The following is a 20,775-nucleotide window of genomic DNA, read 5'->3' on the forward strand; positions in this document are numbered from 1 at the left end:
AGAAATTGTATTTTTTTTCTCCTTGCCCGCTCCCCCGGGCCAGGGCAGCCGATATTCCCGACTGAACGCCGTGCCCAGGCCACCCCAGCAGCGCCCGCCGGCCCGCGCCAGCGCGGAATGGCGGACACAGGGACACACAGGCCCTGCGGGCCCAGCCCGGCAGCCTCCCCCGGCCGCGCCTCCCCCGCAGCGGGGCCGGGGCGGGAGCAGCCGCCGCCGCCGCCGCCTGAGTCACGGCTGCCGCGGGATGTGGCAACGCGGAGCGGCGGCGTCGGGCGGGGCCGGCTGAGGGCGAAGGGCGGCGGGAGGCGGCGGCAGGGAATCCCCCCGCCCGCGGCGGCGGCGGGCAGCCCCGGCCCGCCCGGGCAGGCGGCGGCGGCTCTCCGCGGCCCCCGGGGCTCCCCAGGGGAGGGGGGACCCCCGTGAGGCGGGCGGCAGCGAGACTGGCAGGGGTCTTGCGTGGGGCTGAGCAGGGCAAGCACCACGGGTCGCGATTTTCTTCTATGTTAAATAAATAATAACCGATTTTATTATTTCTTTTACCAGAGATTTCACGTTTGTGCACCTGAAGGATGCTCTGAAGTCGTGGTGCGGCTTAGATCGTTTATCCCAGGGCTGCACCCCCACTACGCGGGAGCCTTGGGGGTTGTCAGCAAACCCTTGTACGCTTAAAATAGTTCAGGTGTATAGAAAACACGTCCTTGCTTCTGAGACCCTGTGCAGTCTTGTGTTCACGGTAAGTCAAAGCAATTAAAAGGGCTTTCTGGCTTTGCTTAATCTAATTTACTACATTTTTCTGTAATGAATACGTTGCAAAATAGTTCAACTAGTCCAAGCTAAACGAGCCTTCCCATCAGTGCCAGTCGAGCTTACCTGCCGGCCTGCGAGCTGACACGCTCGCCAGCGTGAGATGGAGGAAGATGATGGACTCAGACTCACCTTGAGACTCACCAGAGGTATCGGGACAACATGTCATGACGTTTCTCGCTTGAACCGAGGAGCTGAGATCTTGCTGTCCCTTCTTTCTCCCTCCCTCCAAAGTTTGCATTGAATTTATGGGTTCGCTTATTGGAGCGGAACATGAAAAGCTGGAGTTTTGCAAGCATAAATGGCCAGCTGTATATTTGCCATATATGTGGGTCAAATCTGTAATCAGGCTGATGTAACTGGTCCTATCAATTAAGCACATGTTGGAATTAATGCTGCAATCTAACAAAACTCCCTCCCTAAGCAGGGGGCCAAGCACTGGTGGGGGAAAGCCCTGAGAGCCCTCGGCACCCACCAACTCGATTTGGAGGTGAGGCTACTCCTTGTAGGAGTCCGTATGGTCTTGAGAAACCTGAGCTGCAGACTTCCTAGCACATCACCATAAACAAAGAGAGTAAGAGTAATAATAATAATAATAATACTTAGCACCTACAATAGCTGTTGGGGCTGTGAATGGGAGGGTTCTTGCAAACCTCTGTTCGTGGTGCCGGTGATATCACTCAGTCTGGCAGGAGGTCTGCAGCTCGGGTTTCTTAAGGCCTTTAGGAGGTGGTAATTGTCTCACTTTTGCTTTAAATACAGTGTTAATTACGTTTTTAAACAATGGCTATAAACCCGTCCTTTAATTCTTTGTAAAGTGCTCTTCTGTGTCTCTATGATTTGGGGGGGTGAGTGTTGGAAGGCTTTGGGGGGGTTAAATACCATCACTAGGGCTATCAAATGAAAAAAAAATCACTTTTAATTTTGCTCATTGTAGTTCATACACTTTCATCTCAAAGTTGTGTCTGTCTTGAAGGCACAGTTAGCACAGGATCCATTACAGTGCACTTTCCCTCTTTGCTTCAAATCAGTTTTCTTCTCTGTTCCATAGGTGGTGTTGGGTGGTTCAACTTTGTGTCATTAAATTATGCCAGCAAACTCTCCAAAAAAATCATAAAATGAACAAAAAAAAAAATGCCTGTAATATCCTTTACTTTTATGTCTTTGAAAAAACAAATATTAATACATTTGGGAAATGGTGGGCCATATTCTGCGGTCCTTGGAAGACCCATCCAGCAGCCCACAGGTATCTCAGCCAGTACGGCTGCTTTTACCTTCTCACAGAATATGTAATTTTTCCTCTTAAATGAGGAGAACAAGTCTGGGCCTCCTTTGGATTAATCATTGCTATCAGATGGCATGCCTTCTTCCCTCCAGATGAAATGAATGTGCAGGTTTGGGTAATGTGCTTTTGAAAATCCAATCTTTAAATTACACTTTAACATTAATACTTTTTTTTTCTTCAGTTCATGCAATTTGGATTGTGAAATCAGGGTAGTCAGTTCCTGTCTGATCCTACATTTCTTGTTTACCTGAAACTCCCTTATTTCAGGTTCAAAGGAAGTTTCTCATCCTGGAGGTAGTGACTGTCAGACGGGGTCCCAATTTCATTTCAGTACCACTCTCCAGTTCTCAAGCAGTTTCCATCCCTTGGATATTTTAGAGAAAAAATTCCATTCCGAGCAGGTTGTTTTCCCTGGAACTGAGCCACGTGGAAGACTGTCATGAAAGCATTTCTGTTGGGTTTAATATTTGTAAAAAGCTATTAAAAATCCCAACCCTACATTTAGACAAATGAGGACTTTTCAATTATCTGTTTTAATACACAGGCTCTACTAATTCATAAATTATCAGGTACAAAGGGCTATTCCTACTGTCTAGACTACCCACCTGAGTAACTCAGACCAGAAAGGCTCCCTACATCCGTACAGGTTTAAACCAGCTGGAGCTCATCTTCTGAATACCACCAAAACCTCACTTCAAAATTATTATTGACAGAGCATCCACCACAACCAGTGGTTAATTACTCTACCTGGATCGTTACTGGTGAAAAATGATGCTTCGTTTCTCACTTGTATTCTCCTAGCAGAACATCCAGCTTTTGGCTCATCCTGTATCTTTGAGAGACTCAAGAAATTAAAGCCCTTTTTCCCCATGCAGGTATTTTGTGACTAAGTTATTGTAGACTTCTAGATAAAAGACATTACTTGTCTGCAATTGTCCTAATTTTGGAGCATCTTTTAATTATTTGCATGCATCTTCTCAGTTCCCTCTTAAGCACATCATAGGGGTGTATCAGAGCCCAAAATGTTGTCATCTAAGAGATATAATGCTCCCATAGAAATGGAATATAAAGAAGCCTCCCAGAATTTGTTATTTAAAATGAGAATTTGTATTGGATTTGAGGACAAGAAATCTAAAACGTGTTCTTTAAAGCAGACTGTTGCACAATGTAACTGCAATGCTCTACACTTGAAATGTCAGTGCTTTATAAAGGGCTTGCATCGCAGATGTCTGATCACTGAATTATTTTTTTTTATGTCAAGCTGTAGGTCAGTATGAGGAATACTGATCCCAAACAGCCCATCATAAACATGGCAATTTTCTTTTTACAAGAGGCTGATCCCAGTCTCTGGACAAAATTCCCATTAGCATCAGTGGGAATTGTCCCTGGAAAAGACCGTGAAAAGCATAGGCTGGTATCTCACCACCCGTGAGGACATCAGCTCCACAATGCATCTGGCCAGGCCACCGCAATAAATATAGAAAGACACATAAATGATGGTAAGGTTACGACCTATCCCATTAAAAAGGAAGGAACTCCAAAATTACACCCCTACCTGCTAGCAATAGGAAATACAGAAGCTGGTGATTTTCCTCTTGCTTTGCCTGCTACTCTCCCATCCTCTTGACAACTGTTTCCTTCTGCCAAAAAAGGGGTTTGGTAGTTTTGTTTGATTTTAATGAAGGAATTGTGGGTTCCTCCCGCTGGTAAACTGATCTGCAGTGGCCCCTAGCAGTCCCCTCTGTCTGGGTAAGCAGCCGATGCTGAAGAAGGGCACATCCCTGCGTTGTGGCTGCCATCTGAGCAGCCCAACTTCAGGATCTGATAAATCCCCCTAAAGTTCCATACCTCCCGCCAGAAGTCAGGGATTAGCTTGATAACGTTAGGACTGAAATGCTGCTTTTAAGTGATGGACACCCCACCCTTCCCCAGCCCCCCCCCGAGCATAGGTGTTGCAAGGTCGTATATACCATATATTCAGCATCCAGGAGGCAGTGGTTTCACGCATCGGATGTACCCTGAGGTCTACAGGCAAATCAGGACCACTGGTTGAAAGCAGAAAGTAGCTGTCTCCATCTCCACCCTGGACTCCAGAGGTTTCAGGAGAAGGAATCGTAGGGTAATAGACACCCCTGTTTCCCATGTCAGCCCCAGCTCTTTACATATACCCCTTTATCTGGTCCAGAGCTTGCCATAGCTAACTACAGGTAACTACAAATAAAACATTGCAGTTCATGCATCTGGCAAATGTACTTACTTGAAATAAGGAGGATTTTGATTTACACAACTGAAACTGAAACGCTGAAAGGGGGATACCAGCTATATTGCCCACATGTGCTTACCTTTAAAATGTTCCAGCAAAGCTGCTCTGCTTTCCATTTCCTTACAGAAAAAAAATCCCTTTTTGAAAGCTTACACACTAAAGTCTGAAAACTTATATTCACTACTTCGGATATCTGAAACACAAAAGTACAGGTACAACAGAAATGAAGGAAGAGTTACATGTAAGGTGGTGCATGAAGGTTGTATATTTTATATTAATATTGAGCCTCCCACTCTGCAAGATCCTAAGGAGCTCCACAGAGTACGCACAGATCCCAAAGGCATTGGGATCTCTGGGTTGGACTGCTGGAGGAAGAAGCTGATCTCTTCCTCAGCATAATACGTAGCAAAAGGGATTTGCAGGCTTTCCTTTATCTGTAAAGTCAAATATTCCACCTGCCTCCGATCCTCCCTTTACATCTCCCCTTCAACAGAGCCACGTCTCCTCTGTCTGGCTGGTGGCTCCCAAACGGTGTCACGTTCTGCTGCGCTGCAATCCCCAGCTCCGGGGTCATTCCCTCCCAGACTGCCTGACCTAAATCCTTTTCCTCTCACCTCCCGGTCATAAATCCCGTCGGCGACGTTCGGCAGGAGCTGGGCTGAACCTCGGCCCCACTGGTGATACGGCACTGCTGTCACGGGTTATTTGGCGGTGTGACATGGGCAAAGATGTAGGTGTGACACGGGTTAAGGGACACTCTATGGCTGTGAGTGACCGCTGGAGATGCCGCAAAGGGCAGGCACCGCTCCTCCTGCCCACCTCAGCTTGCATCGCGGCTGTGGGACACCAGATCCTCTTTTGCAGCAGCACTTGCCTTCTGACACCGGCCCACGTTCGTTCTTCCCTTCCCCACAGCACACTGGGACCGTCCCGATCCCTGCACCGTGTATATTCCTCTTCGATGGACATCATTATACCAGCATCTTATGTTCAAAACAGCAAATTAGGGAGAGATTATACCGATTTAATATATCTTTTTATATAATTTCCTTTATGTTGGCATAAGGGAGTGCAGGTAAGGAGACCGCCTTGTGTTTAACCCCTCCCTAGATAGAAAACCTAAGCAATACAACATTTGCGTGGTCGAACCATAAAGCTAACAAAATTTCAGCTAGCAAAGCACTTCCGTCAAGTCAGGCATGTGTGCGTGCTTTGATGAATTTTGTTTCCCACAACTGAATGAGTCCCCCGAGCCAGTGCCGGTGCCTGCCGTAGTTACTGATGGACCACGCGATTTGGATGGACCAATTCCCAGGGCTTGAGAAAGGAGTGTTTTTCCTCATGCCTGATAAGCACAGGTGAGGGTCCATCTCAGCAGGCTTTTTTCCACATTTATTCTACCCACTTGTAGTGAATCTCTTTCCAACAGATGCAGCCGTGGAGTGGCTGATGATAGCACCCAAAAGGACCAGCACTGAAACGATGATTTTAGCTTGCAGTGCTGCCTGAGAAGAGCGAGAGCACGAGGTCCGTGTCTCCCCGCGACCTGCTGCTCAGCACATAACCAGGTTGCTTGGAGAAGTAGTGTTCTTTGCAGACCTGAGGTCTCGTAGCTTGAATTTGCTGTGTGCGATGTGAGCTGCTGGAGCGGAAGGAGTCCTTGGATACAGCCAAAATGGCATCGTAACCCAGACTTTGAACATCGCTTGAGAGCTCTGCTCTGAAAATAATGCGTAAAAATAGAAGCAGGGCCACAAGCTTAGCTATTCCTAATGTGCACAAAAGGATGGGAGAGTGCCAGGAGCCTGCCTGCGCTGCCTCTGCCCTGCCTTCAGCCTGGCTTGTTCTCTCCTACCTCCCCTGAATGGCTTTTCACTGCTGTTAGAAAAGAGAGACATACCCCCAAAAGAGCAAAGTGTGTTTGTTATTGACCCTCGCCTCGAAAGTGTATGAAGAGGGATCAGCTCTGTTTGTTTGTACCCGGTAATGATGTCAGGAAAAGGTTTTTTTTTTCCTCAAGTCTGGTTTTATCCCCTTTGTTGGAAGTGCCTTTGGTGAGTCTCACACCCTGGTGCTGTTAGCAAAACAATTAGGTTAACAGTGCCTTGGCTCCAACTGTCTGTCAAAGGCTGAATTGCAATGCAAATGAACTCGGCTTTAGCTCTTCAAAGACAGCTGGGTTCAGGAAAGGTCCCCAGAAACCTCCATGAGAATTGAGGTCTAGGGATGGGGAGTGTGGGCTGGGTGGGATTTTACATACAGGACCTAATGTGTTTCGCATGAGGGATGCAATACGTTGTACAAATACATTATACAAATGCAATATATTATACAATACTTAAAGCGGGCTTAGAAGAAAGATGGGGACAGGCTTTTTGTAGCGATAGGACAAGGGGGAATGGTTTTAAACTAAAAGAGGGGAGATTTAGACTAGCTACAGGGAAGAAATTTTTCACGCTGAGGGTGGTGAGACACTGGCACAGGTTGCCCAGAGAGGTGGTAGATGCCCCATCCCTGGAACCATTCAAGGTCAGGTTGGACGGGGCTCTGAGCAACCTGATCTGGTTGAAGATGTCCCTGCTCATGGCAGAGGGGTTGGACTAGATGACCTTTAAAGGTCCCTTCCAACTGAAACCATTCGATGATTCTATGATTCAAACAGATTTTATTCCTTCTCATGGGTTAGCAGCAACCCTGGTATATTTTGCGACAGGTTTCTGGTCCAGGCTGACATTTATCTGCCCATGAGCAATCCCACCCGCAGCAGCAGAGGCTGTGGGTATCACCCCCCTTTTCAGAGCATCTCCCCAACCGAGGCACCATGCACATTTTTATCAGCTTCATTATGCTTATTTCTGCATTTTCCATATGAGCACCTACATATGGTCTGTTTAAACAAGTTTGCAGGGTTAATTAGAAAGCAGTTCTTTATCAGTCATTTAATATTTAGCATTTTCACCTGCGGAGATCACAAAGACAGGCAAGCGCTGCTGGCCCAGCTGTATGGATGGGCAGCCAGAGGTGCTAAAGCCCAGGTCCCTGCTCATGGGGAAAGGGATGTGCCCAAGATCACCTACAGTACCTATGGCAGGGCCAAAAAAATCTATTATTAACTCCTAGACCCCATTCCTATTCTCTATCCCTTCACAGTATACACCACATTATGCTTTTTGTCATTCTGTTCATGACAATAAAGTAATCGCAGTCATCAAGTCATCGGCAAGGCAAGAGGAACCGCAAAGGGAAAAAAACCCTGAAGACATCAATCTCATTTGTAACAGCCTGGAAAGTTTTTAAAATTTAAAAAGTATAATGCATGTATTAATGGGCATGTCCAGTGTGTCTTTCACCAGCAGATAGGGGAATGAGAAGGAACTCTTTCCCCCCCCCCCCCCATCAATTTACCATATGCATCACAGTGGAAAAGGGATTGAGGTTCTCTAAGGAAACGAGGAAATCAGCCTCAGTGTACGTGAGGTCACTCCGGAGGCTGGTGAACAAGATGTTAAACTGAAAATGTTATCAAATTTCTATTTTTCCGGATGCAGAAGTGACCATTTTAAAAGCAACGGGATTTTCTTGCAAGTGCAGCAGACCCAGACGCTGATGCTGTTCCGCTTTGGCACCCTCCTCTGTCACCCCAAGGCCAGATGCCCGCGCCCTGGCCACCATGCAGCTCACCCGACCTCCGAGTCGGCCTCGGCTGCAGCATCAGCAGCTGCAGTATTTGATGGGTCATTTAATGGGCAGCTTATACTTGCGCCCATGAATTATTTGGAGGTGAAGTGAGGAGTCCATCTCTTTCCTCAGACTCCAGTTTCACAACCAACCTTAAATTTTTCTTTTAGATGCCAGCACATAATGTTTTTCCCCTCCTCAATTTTTTCATACTATTTATCACAAAGCAGATTTTGAGCAGATTTTGGATCTGGGCGAGTATAGTCTCACGAACATTTAATAGGGCTGCCCCAAAATCTAGCCCCTAACTAATTTAGATCCTGATTCTGCAAATACCATGAGCGATTCCAGGCCCATTAGGAGTCTCCCTGGCCTGCTCATGTCAATATTTGCAAGACTGGGCTCTAAAATTATCCCTGCGCTTCTGCCTGCACGAAAGGCAGGCATCCAGGACAGCCAACCCGGGAATACCCTGCCTGCACGGCGCATTTTGTCCCCCCCTGTGTTTTATGGCGGGTGTCTCGTTTAGTTGGGTGCTGTTGGTTTAGAAATGGATTTGCTTATAGCAGCCATGATTTCAGAGCCTTGGCTTCTGCTTCCAATGCGATAACTGACTTAGGAGTGACCTTAAGCAACTTATCCGCCCGCACCTATTATATGAAAAGGGGACCTACTCATCCGTGCGGGATGGGGACCCTCGGGGACTTCTCCTGCCCTGCAAACCCTGGCGCTAGGACTTCCCTGCTCCCCTGCAGACCGCGGCAGGGCTGCACAAGCCGCGCAGCCTCTTGGTGGCTCAGTTTCCCCATCCTCCGCAGGTTCTTGCTGGCAGAATTCGGATGGGGGATCTGTGGAGTACCCCAGGTGCCAGGAATTATTACCGCTAGTAGTACCCATAACAAGAATAGACATTGGTGCTACGCGCTAATCATTTCTGCTTCTCCTTTTGTCAGAATTGGAGTATACTTGCCCTCGATGAAATACTTTCCCTTCCTCTGGCGACAGGTGCTGCAAAAGTGCAAAGTATTATTATCGTTATTGCTTCTCGTGCTATGCCCTCTTTCGATCCCCAGAATCATATATATGTTTTTATTATTATTTTTTATTTTTATGGCTGGATCGGGTTTAAGACTTCAACATTTACAGCGAGCTACAGCCTCTCCGGCACACCCAGGCTGCGGGGGCTGCCCCCCGCTCTGCCCCCCGAGGGGGCGATGCTGGGGGGGGGCGTGGGACGCACACCAGCCGCTCCCTACCCGCGCAGCACTCCCGGCGGGGGGGGCCCCCCTTTCCCGGGACAGGGGTGGGGGGCAGCACCCCCGGGCTTTACCGGCGCATCCCCGCGGAGTGGGGAGGAGAGGGGGGGGGAGAGGACCCACAACCTTTCAGCAACCCGAGCCGCCCCTTGCGCAAGGCGGTTTGAGATAAATATAATATATATTTTTTTTTTTTTTTTTTTTTTTTCCCGGAGCGACACGGTGTCTAGACGCCCACGTGACGGGGCCGGGGCCGGGCCGGGCCGGGCCGGGGCCGCGCCGCTGCGCACTACGAGCCGCCGCCGGGGGGGGAGCGGAGGGAAGACCGGGGCGGGAGGGGCGGGGGGGGGGGAGCGGGCGCGGCCGAGCGCGCAGGCACCGCGCCGCTGCCGGCTCCGCTCCCGCCGCTCCCGGCTCCGCCGCCGGGGCTCCCCCCCGCAGCAAGGGAAAGACGGAGGCGGTGGTGCGGGGAGGGAGCCTGTTTGCAGCGAGCAGAGGGAAGGAAAAAAAAAAAAGGAAGAAAAAAACCAAACCCAGAAAGGAGGAGGAGGAGGAGGAGGAGGAGGGGAAGGAAGGCAGGAAGGAGGAGAGAAGAGGGGAAAAAAAAAAAAAAAATCAACCCACCGAGCCAGACGCGCCGGCAGCAGGGAGAGGGTCGCCGGCGGGCTGCCCCCGCACCCATGTAAGCACCGGCGGGGAGAGGCGGCGGCTGACAGCGGCCCCGGCGCGGAGGGGCGCGGAGCGGGGGGCGGGCAGCCCGGCTCTCCCCCGCCGGCAGCAGTACGCTTCTGGGGAAGAAGGGGAACACAGCCCCACTTGCGGTTTTTTTTTTTTTTTTCTTTCTTTCTTTTCTTAGCAGCCGGATCAAGACTCCGTGTGTGTGTGTGTGTGGATTAAAACCTTTGGGAAGAAGGAGGAAAAAAAAAACCAAACCAAACCCCAAACCCCGCATCAGGACGACCTGGGCTTTCAAAAGGGATACAACACTCTGGATGCGCTTGGTCTTCTCTTTTGTGACAGATGCTTAAACCGATTCCGACGTCCGAATCTTAGGGTTGGTGTTTTGGGTTTTTAAAATTTTTGAATTTTTTTTTTTAAATAGACATCGTTTTGGCTTGCTTTTTTATTTTGATCTTTCGATTCTGCCCTGCCTCGCATCAATCCCGTCTCTCCTTCCCCCCCGCGTCCCCCCCCTCGCGTCCCCCCCCCCCCAGCACTGGCGGGTTGATGGGAGCTGCGGCCCCCGGGAGGCCGAGGATCCCCCGCGGCTCCAGCCGCGCTCCGCAGCCGCGCAGGGCGGCGCGGCGCCGGCAAGCCCAGCCCGCCTCCCCCAGCGCGATGCGCCGCAGACTGTAGACGGGCTTTTTATTTTTCTTTTCTTTTTTGGGCAAAGCCAGAGCGAGCAGCGGCTCCCCCCTCCCCCCCCCCCTTTTTTTCCCCTCCCCCTTTAATTTTTTTATTTTTATTTATTTTTGGGGGGTTTGTTTTTTTTTTTTTCGCAGCGGGCAGAGGCGCGGGCCGGCGCAGCCCCCCGCGGGAGGCGGCGGGACCCGCGGCCCCAGCGCGGAGACTGGCGCATGCCACAGCCCGCCTCGGCCCCGCCGCCGCCGCCGCCGCCGCCTTCCCCCCGCCGCCCGCCGCCTGCCGCTGCCCGCCGCCGCCGCCGCGTCTCGGCTCCCGGCCCCTTCATGCGCGGCGGACGACATGCCCGTTTTGTAGCCGGGGGCCCCTCCTCTCGTCCCGCATGTTCAGGACCAAACGCTCGGTGCTCGTTCGGCGGCTTTGGCGGAGCCGTGCGCCCGGCGGCGAGGAGGAGGAGGAGGCGGCGGCGGGCGGCGAACCCGGCGCGGCGGCGGCGGCCGAGGCCCGGGCGCATGTCTGCGGCGGGGGGCGCGGGTGCTGCCCGGGCAAGGCGGGCCGCGGCGGCCGGGCGTCCGCGGGCGCGGAGGCGGAACTGAAGGCGCTGACCCACGCCGTGCTGAAGCGGTTGAAGGAGCGGCAGCTGGAGGGGTTGCTGCACGCCGTGGAGTCCCGCGGCGGGGCGCGGACCCCCTGCCTGCTGCTGCCCGCCAAGGCCGACTCGCGGTTGGGCCAGCACTGGTACCCGCTGCCGGTGCTGCTCTGCAAGGTGTTCCGCTGGCCCGACCTCCGCCACTGTTCCGAAGTCAAGCGGTTATGTTGCTGTGAATCCTACGGCAAGGCTCACCCCGAGCTCGTCTGCTGCAACCCGCACCACCTCAGCCGGCTCTGCGAGCTAGGTAGGCGGCGGGTGGGGGGGGGAGCGGGGGGCGGCGGGGGCGATGGGGACGGAGGGGATGGAGCCCACCGAACTTTTGTTTTTTAGGGGGAAAAAAACCAAACAGACAAACAAAACCACCACAACAAAAAAAAACTTTGCAATGCCGTGTATTTTTTTTTTTTTTTTTTTAATTTGGGGGAGGGGGTGAGACCCCCCACCCACCCCCCCCCAGGGGGCCGCGCTGCCTCCCCGCCGTCCCCGCGCGGTGCCGGGGGATTAGGGGCCGCCTGGCGCGGCCGGCCCGGCCCCGGCGCTGCCGCGGCTCCGCCGAGCCAAGGAGGCCCCGATCAGACAGCCCGAGCGGCAGATAGCAGGGAGACTGGCGCCAGACGGCCCCTTTTGTTTATCTGACAGCTAAATATCAAGGCAATCACCGCCTCGCTGCCCTGCCTCCAACCCCCAGAGCTAAGACAAACAGTTTTGCTAAAAGAATGCCACTGTTATCATAAGTTCCTATCTTTTTTCTTTTTTTTTTTTTTTTTTTTTCCTTTCTCATGGCTCTGCCTTTATTTTCTCTGTACTTTTCTAATTCCAGAGTCTCCCCCTCCACCCTACTCCAGATATCCAATGGATTTTCTCAAACCAACTGGTAAGTGGACTTTTTCAATGCAGACTGCAGATAAAAAAGGGAAAACAGCCCCTTTCTCAGGGGAAACGTCTCCTGTCTTTGTCAGGCCGCGATGCGTTTCGCTTTTGGGCTGCTTGCATGCTTCTGTACCTTCTGATACCCCTGGAAGAATTAACATGTAATTTATCTAAGAAACCCTCTGCACAAAGTAGGATTTTAAAACTCTGGCAGGAAACTTTAGGAAGGATTGCAGTACAGCACAGGCCTTTGCTGCTCAAGTCACTTGGAAAGCCAGGAGAACCATGGGCTCCGGTTGTAAATGGCAGTGGTGCTGCTTGCTCCCACACCCCTGGGTGAATTTGGTGGGATTTAGGGTTGGGATCCAGCACAGCTCGGGCTAGCATCTCCCTGATGCCTGGGAATCCCAATGAGACTTGACAAACGGAGTTGGTAGAAATCTTTCTGTGTTTTCAGGGAGCCTAATCCCACCTTGGCAGGTTGAAAAAACTAGGAAAGGGGGTTGAAAAGTTATTTGTTTTTCTTTTTTTTTTTTAGCACCGCTCTGCATGCCTGTTGCTTGTAATTGAATGTCAGGGTGCCAGGGGAGAAGCCCATTTGAGGCTGGCACCAGCTCTTTTGCGGTTGTCTGCATAAACTCTTGGTTGGCAGCGAGCTCGCCGGGTGTGAGATAAATCGAGCTGGAAGAAGGGAGGAGAGGTGGGGAGAATCGGAAACGGGGGGTGCTCGGGGAGGAGCAGCTCCCGGCTCCCCCAGGATTAGTGGATCTGGAGTGTTGGCTGGAGCACGGTGGTCTCTGTGGTCGTGCCCCTCGGTCACAGCAGGCAGGAGGGGCACAGCGGTGCAGGGAGGCAAAGATAGATGTCTTTCTGAAGACCAGTATCATGTCCTCTTTTTTTTTTTTTTTTTTGGCCAAAAGAGCACTTTCTGTAAAATTGCTGCTTTTCAGTTTCTCGGGACTAGAAGAAACCCCAAAGTTGAGGTTGTTTTGGACACATGAGGTACTGTTGCGGGGTCCCATCCTGCCCACTACTCCCTTGCAGGCTGGACTGTTGTTTTTCCGCTCTAAGAAACACTAATAACTCTTTTTATGCCTTGTGGAAAGAAGCAAAGCTGTTTAACAAACAATTGGGTTGCAAAGCATGAAATATTTTGCTTCAGCATGAAAAAACAGGAGATAAAGGCTCATGAATGAAAGAGAGATACCGGGAGTAGTAGGCTCAACATCTCGAGCATGCGTTGGGATGCAGAAGGGTTGTCCCATATAGACTCTGAGGGTCTGCTGGCTTGCAAAGTTTTGGGGGTTTGGGTGAGATTGGCATCGTTTCGACTGCGTCCCTGCTGGGGAATGCTCCCCTAAAAGTTTATGTTTCTGCCTTTATTGCTTTTGTTTCTACCCAACGATGATCCTGGCGTGGGATGCAAAGGGGTTCGGAGCTGCAGGAGAGAAGGGTTAAAGCTTGCCTTCGGTTTCCTGTAAAGATGTTAGGATAAATCTATTAGCAGGGTTTAAACATCCAATCTGCCTCTGCCAGGACCTCATTTTCAGTTAGCCGAGTGATATATTTATTCATTAGCAAGTGTTGACATAAGGTAGCAAAATGTGTGTAAACAGAAAAGCCGCAGAACATGAATGTGCCATTTCGAAAGGAAAAGTTATTCCTATCGGCCAATAGGAAGTGATTAACGCTGCCCATCGGAAACGCAGAAACAACTGGGTTACTCACCAAAAAGTCCTCCTTTTTTTTCCTTTTTAAAAGAAAAAATCCGTTTGGCAGCTGAACTCTGACTAACGGGGCCGCGACAGGCACGAGCGGAGCCTGGAAGTCTGTTGTTGCAGGTGGGTTTTGCAAGCTCAGGGTTTCTCGGCGTTTCCTCTGCGGAGGGACCGAGGGTTTCCCGTCCCAGCATTGGTGCCATCTCCTGCGGCGTTTTCCCAGCCGTATGTTGAGGATTGCTCGCCATGAGCTGGCTAGGTGGAAGAGAGGCAGTAGATGATGACGGGAAGGTGTGAAGCCTTTTACCTGGCTGATGCACATGAGCCATCTTCTCCCCTGGGACCTTGGGTGGGAATGGTCCCTCCATTTAGACTTGGGCAACTGCATCTGCCAATGGAGGTGGGAACGTGCCTCCAGCAGGAAACTTCTGCTTTTCCATCAAGCGTGATGGTGGTAGTAAAAATATTTAAGTATTTAGTGCTATGTCTTGTAAGTGCTTCAAATGGACAGACAGATAGGAATACCTGGACTGGCGTGGGCTCTGGCAGCGGTCACCTGTGCCCATGATCATAGAATCACAGAAGGGTTTGGGTTGGAAGGGACCTTTAAAGCTCATCTAGTCCAACCCCCCTGCCATGAGCAGGGCCATCTTCAACTAGACCAGGTTGCTCAGAGCCCCGTCCAACCTGACCTTGAATGTTTCCAGGGATGGGGCATCTACCACCTCTCTGGGCAACCTGTGCCAGGGTTTCACTACCCTCAGCGTAAAACATTTCTTCCTTCTGCCTGGTCTGAATCTCCCCTCTTTTAGTTTAAAACCATTGTGGTGGGGATTACATTTTTTTTTCGGAGGTGATGGAGGCCGAAACAGGCTGTGTTGCTGGCTGGAGGAAAGCGGGGATGGACAGGGAGCTGGGGGTCTGCTGCGGGCAGTGAAATGCCGCATCAGACTGCGTGTTGTAGAACAGATCTGGTATTTGTGACTCGCCGTAGAGCGGAAAGATCTGCCCTTGACAGCCGGGTTCCCTGCGGGAAGGCTGTAAGTCCAGGCTGGCTTCCTCGTTCATCAAGGAGAGGACTTTCCCTCTTCCTTACACGGGGCGGTTGCAGGGATGGGTGATGATGGCTTGTGCAGGGCCGGGCTCACCCTGCAATCCTGGAGACGTGTGGGAGCTCAGCATTCCCGATATCCCTGCAGGAGCTGCCACTTGCGGTTGTGTTGGAAGCAAGATGGATAGTGATGCCCCCAAATAATTCAGGCAGAAGTTTTGACCCATTATTAAGTAGGACAAGGGGCTGCAAGTGGCTGTGTCCATCGTGCTCCTGGGTGGCTGGTCATGATGGTACTGGAGTATGAGAGTGCAGGAAACCCACTGAGTTGTTGCCGCAAAGCCAAATGCCCTCCTGTGGCATCGACTTTAAGGGGAGTTGGAGGTTTGGCAGCTTCCAGGAACTATTCGGCACCTTGCATGGTTGGGCTGGTGGCCACCAGGAATAATTGTATGTCTCCGCGATGGTTTTATATTGTGGGAAGGCAGATTTGGGAGGAGATTCACATGCAGTTGGCTTGATCCTACCTCTGATCCTATGGCCTCTCTGGTGCTGAAAATAAAACAAGCCGGAGGACCCCGTAGTAGCAAGAGCCCTTGGCAGATCTGTGGGTGATGGGAAGAGTGCAAGGATGAAACCAGCCACGTGTAGGGCAGAGAGCCCAGGAGGGTCCCACTTTCGGGCTTATCCCACATTTGACCATCGTGCTTGGTCTAGAGTCCAGGTGCATCAGCTCTGTGTCCTCTAAAGAGACTTGAGAGGGTAATTAGTTGATGAAGGGAACTGGCTGTTGGATGATGGGACACGGGAAGGGAGCTGACAGCTCTGAAGAAGCCATGAAAGCACACTTGGGCTTTCCTTCGATGGATAGCGTGGATTGGGGAGTGGTCCAGCTGGTCAGGGAGGCTCTGAAGCTGTCCTTGTTCTTAGCCTCAGTGCAGAAATGCCAAATGGATTCGGAGTCAAACCGGAGCAGCGCTGCCGTAACGTCAGCATCACCCCATTGCTAAGGTTATGCATTTTACGTCGGGATAAGATTCTCTCCTGCCATCCTGTCCAGTGTGCTAACAGAGGACCTGGTCACGTAGGATCCCTAGAGTAAGACAACATGGAAAGGGCAAATTATGTCCTTTATCCCACAGGGCCTCATCAGGGAGCTGTAACTGGGGCCAGATGGGCAGCGCGGGGCAGGGTGGTCCAGCCTGCGTTCGGAAAGCATCTGTAGCCCAAGCGACTGAAGCCCTCTCAGGGCAAGTGCATGGGGAATCTTCTGTCTGGATTAGAAAGGGTTAAAAAAGAGACAAAGCCTATTTCTTTAAAGCATAGAAAGCAGGACAAGGCATTTAGAGAGTGTATCGTATACAGTATTTCACAAGTAAGTCCATTTCCTGTCTCCCCTATTGTTTTTGGTTTGATTAAGTATATCCTGTTAAACTGTATATTCCTGTTAGGGCTTCTACTTTACTCTGATAAAATGAGGTTATGTAGGCAGGAATGTCTTTTTCACTGGGATTTCAGGGATGAAATCTGGAAAAACGACTTTATCAGTAGGGAGAAAATTATCTCGGCTCTCCTGGTGGTGGCCCTTGCTTTGAGACACAGCCGTGAGCGAAATGATGTCATTAGGGAGCGCAAATTTGATGAAACCCAAAGTCCCCGAGAACCTGCTGAGGACCAGAAGGTTGTGTGAACTTCATGGATCTTCTCAGGCATGGAGTGTCCTTGAGCTTGTCTCCTCCATGGTAGTGACCGAAAAGCTGGAGTTTGCCGGTAGGACTAGGGGATCGGTGTTGGCTCCTGGCTGTTGTCACCTGGAAGAGCAGGCTTGGGGTGGAACGGTCCAAACCCTGAGCTCGAATGCCTCCATACGTCAGGAGGAACCTCTAACGGGGCGGCTGATCTTACCCTGCCCTTGCCCTTCGGTGGTGCATGGAGGCGTAGATCCAGTTGCCCGCCTGTCCCAGGAGGTGACAGCGAGGTGTAAGATCTGCCAGCAGCTGGCGGTGACAAAAATTGAGCGGGGGAACACAAAGATAGACCGTTTGCCACAAAAGGGCGGCGATGAGACATTTCCCTTTCGGTTCCCATTTTGGTGAGTTACAGGTGTTGACTAAATTGGGTGCGTAAAGCCACGATTTAAGCATTTTTGGGAGCTCGCTTACATCAGAACGACGACAACCTTGATCTCATTACCCGGTGACTTGGCCAGCGAGGTGGCAGCCAGTCTGTAATTTTTGCCGGTCTATAATCAGCGTTGGCTGGTGATGAAGCGCAGCGCGCAGCCTTGGTTGAGGCGACGAGTTAGGGTGGATGCTTCTTGATGAACTACCGTCTCTGCGCGGACGATTAGTAATCGCTTCCTGCTAAACCCTTTGGAACGTGTGTTCTGCTCGCGGCGATGCTGGGAGCCTGCGAAGAACCGCCTATATACTGATTTTTTTTTTTTTTTTTTCTTCTTCTCTTCTTTTCCTCCGCTCCAGCAGATTGTCCAGACTCTGTGCCTTCCTCCACTGAAACAGGGGGAACTAATTGTCTAGCCCCTGGGGGGCTTTCAGGTAAGACATCTCTCGTTGCCCTTGATTTTGGCCGCGGGTTGCGTTGACCGAGGGTCCCGACGGAAGGCGGAAGTGATGCTGGGAAGTTTTGGGGATGCGAATCGTTGAGAAAGGCGTGCTCGAAGGGGGAATTAGGTTTCGTTTCGGTAGCAGCCACGTACCTCTCATGCAGAGGATGTGTTGAAATCCCAGGCGAGGTTCTCCGTTCCCGAAAGCCCCTATTTCCTTTGAATTCCAGCCTTACGCTCCATTAATTTTTGGAGCGAGGCAGGAAGAGGCGTGTTGGGGAAGGCGAAGTGATGTTGGCCGCCCGTTCGTTCGGATGCATGGATTATCGGAGCAGGTGCGGTTGCGCCTTGCAGAAGGATTCGGCGTCAAGCTCTCCTTGACGTGGTGGTGGCACCTCTTGTCTCTGGGACGAGAGCCATGCTTGGGCTTTGCTCCTGGTAGGGTAACCAGCATCCCACATCTCATGCGTGAGGCTCGTGGTGCCCGGGGGGGAAAGGTGACCCCGTTTTTTGCAGAAGACATTGCAGAGGGATTTGGACTCGATGATCCTTACGGGTCCCTTCTAACTTGAGATGTTGTGCGATTTCCCTCGTTTTCCTATTTGGCATCTCCTTCAGCCTCCAGGTGCCGTTATGGGATGGGGGTTCAGAAGGTGGTTTCCCCACCCCTCTTGGGCTTTTCATAGAATCCTAGAATGGTTTGGATTGGAAGGGACCTTTAAAGGTCATCTAGTCCAACTCCCAACACCTTTTCCAAGGTGTGATGTCTCCAGCACCGCATCTCCCACCCCAGACCAGCCAGCTCTGTAGCTGGGCTCTGTCTCTACCAGGATGAAAGTGTCTGAAACCGTGTACCTGCACGTATTGGCTGATGTTCGAAGGTGCTTTCCTTTGTGGGGATGTCTCCATGATTTATGATTTATTCATCGCCCTGAAATTGGAATTTCAGAAATAGGTCGGCGGCGGCCGCACGCGCGCGTGCATCTGCCCCTGCCTCTCTCCAGGAATTGCGTTCGGTGTGGATGTCTTTAAGTGAGCCTTGTTTGTTTTTCTTTGGGTGTAATATATACCCTGCCTGTTATTTGAGAGGGGAGCATATTGTTTGTTCAAAGGCCCTAATGAGAATTAATCAAACGGAGGGGGAGAGGGAACAGAGAAACTTGTCGCTGCTTTTTTGTTTAATGCAGAAGACTGTTGGGTTTGTCTTTTTTTTTCTGCTCTTGGAACCTATAGCTTTAGGGAAGAAAAAAAAGAGACTAAAAAGAAAAAAGACAAGAAGCAAAACAACACAATAAGGATGTTGTTAGGTCTTTTTTTGTTTTGGTTTTTTTTTTTTCCCCCTTCTTCCCTTTTTCCTCCTGAAATACACCCGTTGCGGAGGGGAGGAGAGAGTTCAGTTCCACAGGATACCACATGAAATAAGCAGAGGAAGTACTCGTTTTTAAAAGGGGGCTTTCTGTAAGGTTCAGCCTATTGATAACATCTCGTCTGGCTGCTCTGCTCCCGAAGGGAAGGCGGGAGGTGGGGGCTTGGGCTGCAGGAAATAACACGGCTCGTTCCCGGTGCCTCCCGAAGGGCCGCGGGAAGGGGAGCCCCAACTCCTTAACAGAGCCTCCTCCCCAAAAGAAAGCATGTTTCCTCCCGAAAATGCATTTTTTTTTTCCTTATTTTATTATATATTTATTATTTCATTGGATTGGATTTGTTTTTTGTCTTCCTTATCAAAGGTTCCCCCCCTCCAAAGCCTGGAAATAGAACCTTTTACGATCATTAACCGCTCTTTTTTCCTCCCCAAATGTAATTGTAGCCATTTAGTTTAATGAGGAGCTGATAGGAGAGTTGACTCATGAAGGGATACGGTTAGCTACCCAAGCCCTGAAACAAAGCCGAATGCCTCCACATGAAAGAGCATTTGTTTTGAATTTGCTCTGATTTACTGGCATCTCCCTTCCGCGCGCAGAAGTGCAGCGCTGAAAATTCCCAACTGGAGAGACCCAGTCGAGAAAGGAAAATAAACGCACTTTGCAGCAATCCTCCAAAGCTCGCTTTCTCCTTTTTTCTAACACCCACCCCCCCCCCGCCTTGCATATTTTAGTTAGCAGAAGGGTGTATTTGAAGAGGGCTTTAATGAGTTATTGGCAGGGTACATGGGCAGCGCTTCGGCTTGGTTCTTATCTAAGGTTGGGCAGATGGGGATCGGTGATGCTTGGTGGAGAATCCAGCATCCCTCATCCCCTCCAGACCAGGGCTGGATTTGCGGTTCCTTGATGAAAGGATGGCTTTAAGAAAAGCAAGAAAACCCTAATTTTGATAGATTTGGAAGCAGGAGGCTGAGGAAGAAGACATCACGGATGGATGGCGGTGGTGGGTTCCTGTAGCACTGTAGGCTTTGGCCACCAGTGATGGGCAGTGGATGCTGGTGTAGTAGTGGTGTTCAAAGTCAGTAGACCTGCCCTAACGGTCTGGAAGCTGGAAGGGCGGATTTAGTGAGGCAGATCACTCTTGGCACTGAGAATTTGGGAATGGGACCAGCCTGGGGTTCACAGCTACTCTGGCAGGGAAACTGCAAGGGGAGGTTGTGAGGATGATGGCAAGAGGAGCATTAAAAAGGGCATGGAAGTGAGTGCCCTTGCAGCTCTCCATGAGGATCCTTTGATGAGGAGGAGTCTCAGGTCCGGCCACCGCCGGGGTCGCAATCTCCTTCTGGAGGCTGAAGGCAGTTTCATTGATGGATACCAGAGGCGCTGGAGGATGTGGGAGGGGGAGCGGCGTGGCCGGAGAGATGTATGGGGAGCATTTCCCGCTTGCGATAACGGATCTGAGCCGCTCTTTCCCTCCCTCTGCTTTCTGTTCTCCTTCCTGGTCCAGGAATGCAAAATCGGGTAGTCCTTCACACCGTGCTGGTGTCCTCTTCTCATCCCACCTCTGCTGTCTCTTCCCTAGATGATGCCCCCCTCGCTCCCCCGAGGTGCTGGCTCTTGCTTCCATGTTCTTGCCTTTATTTTCTTATATCTTTATTTATTCGGTGGTCACTCTGTGGGTAGGTCAGAACTCCTCGTTCCTGGTGTCTCCCACTGAGATGGTTGTGCTCAGGTATTACCAGTCCAAATCCTTCGTATCCTCGACATGGTTAAAGAAGAAAGCAAAAATACCCCATTGGAGATAAAAATAATTTCCGTAAATAGGAGGCAGGGGGTGTTTTTCTTGTATTTTGAGCTGACTTGTTCCCAGCAGATGTGTTTGGTGTTGACTTTCAAACAAGCAAAGCCA

General features: G+C 50.9%; 1 protein-coding gene across 5 annotated transcripts in view; it reads left to right on the plus strand.

The window, feature by feature from the left end:
- The first annotated feature begins 9,579 nt into the window (after window positions 1-9,579).
- LOC142074906 (mothers against decapentaplegic homolog 7) overlaps window positions 9,580-20,775 on the plus strand; it is a 28,970-nt gene continuing 17,774 nt past the window's right edge. Inside the window, exons 1-5 of one of the 5 annotated variants that reach the window (XM_075135871.1) lie at window positions 9,582-9,971; window positions 10,146-10,343; window positions 10,792-11,547; window positions 12,124-12,177; window positions 17,423-17,497. In XM_075135871.1, the coding sequence (XP_074991972.1) occupies window positions 11,034-11,547; window positions 12,124-12,177; window positions 17,423-17,497 (643 nt within the window). In that variant the 5' untranslated portion in view covers window positions 9,582-9,971; window positions 10,146-10,343; window positions 10,792-11,033. Of the gene's footprint in view, window positions 9,972-10,145; window positions 10,344-10,791; window positions 11,548-12,123; window positions 12,178-17,422; window positions 17,498-20,775 lie in introns of all 5 variants that reach the window. The other 4 variants (XM_075135874.1, XM_075135872.1, XM_075135875.1 and 1 more) reach the window with 4 other exon arrangements.

The sequence above is a fragment of the Calonectris borealis genome, chromosome W, assembly GCF_964195595.1.
Source record: "Calonectris borealis chromosome W, bCalBor7.hap1.2, whole genome shotgun sequence".
Lineage (NCBI taxonomy): Eukaryota > Metazoa > Chordata > Aves > Procellariiformes > Procellariidae > Calonectris > Calonectris borealis.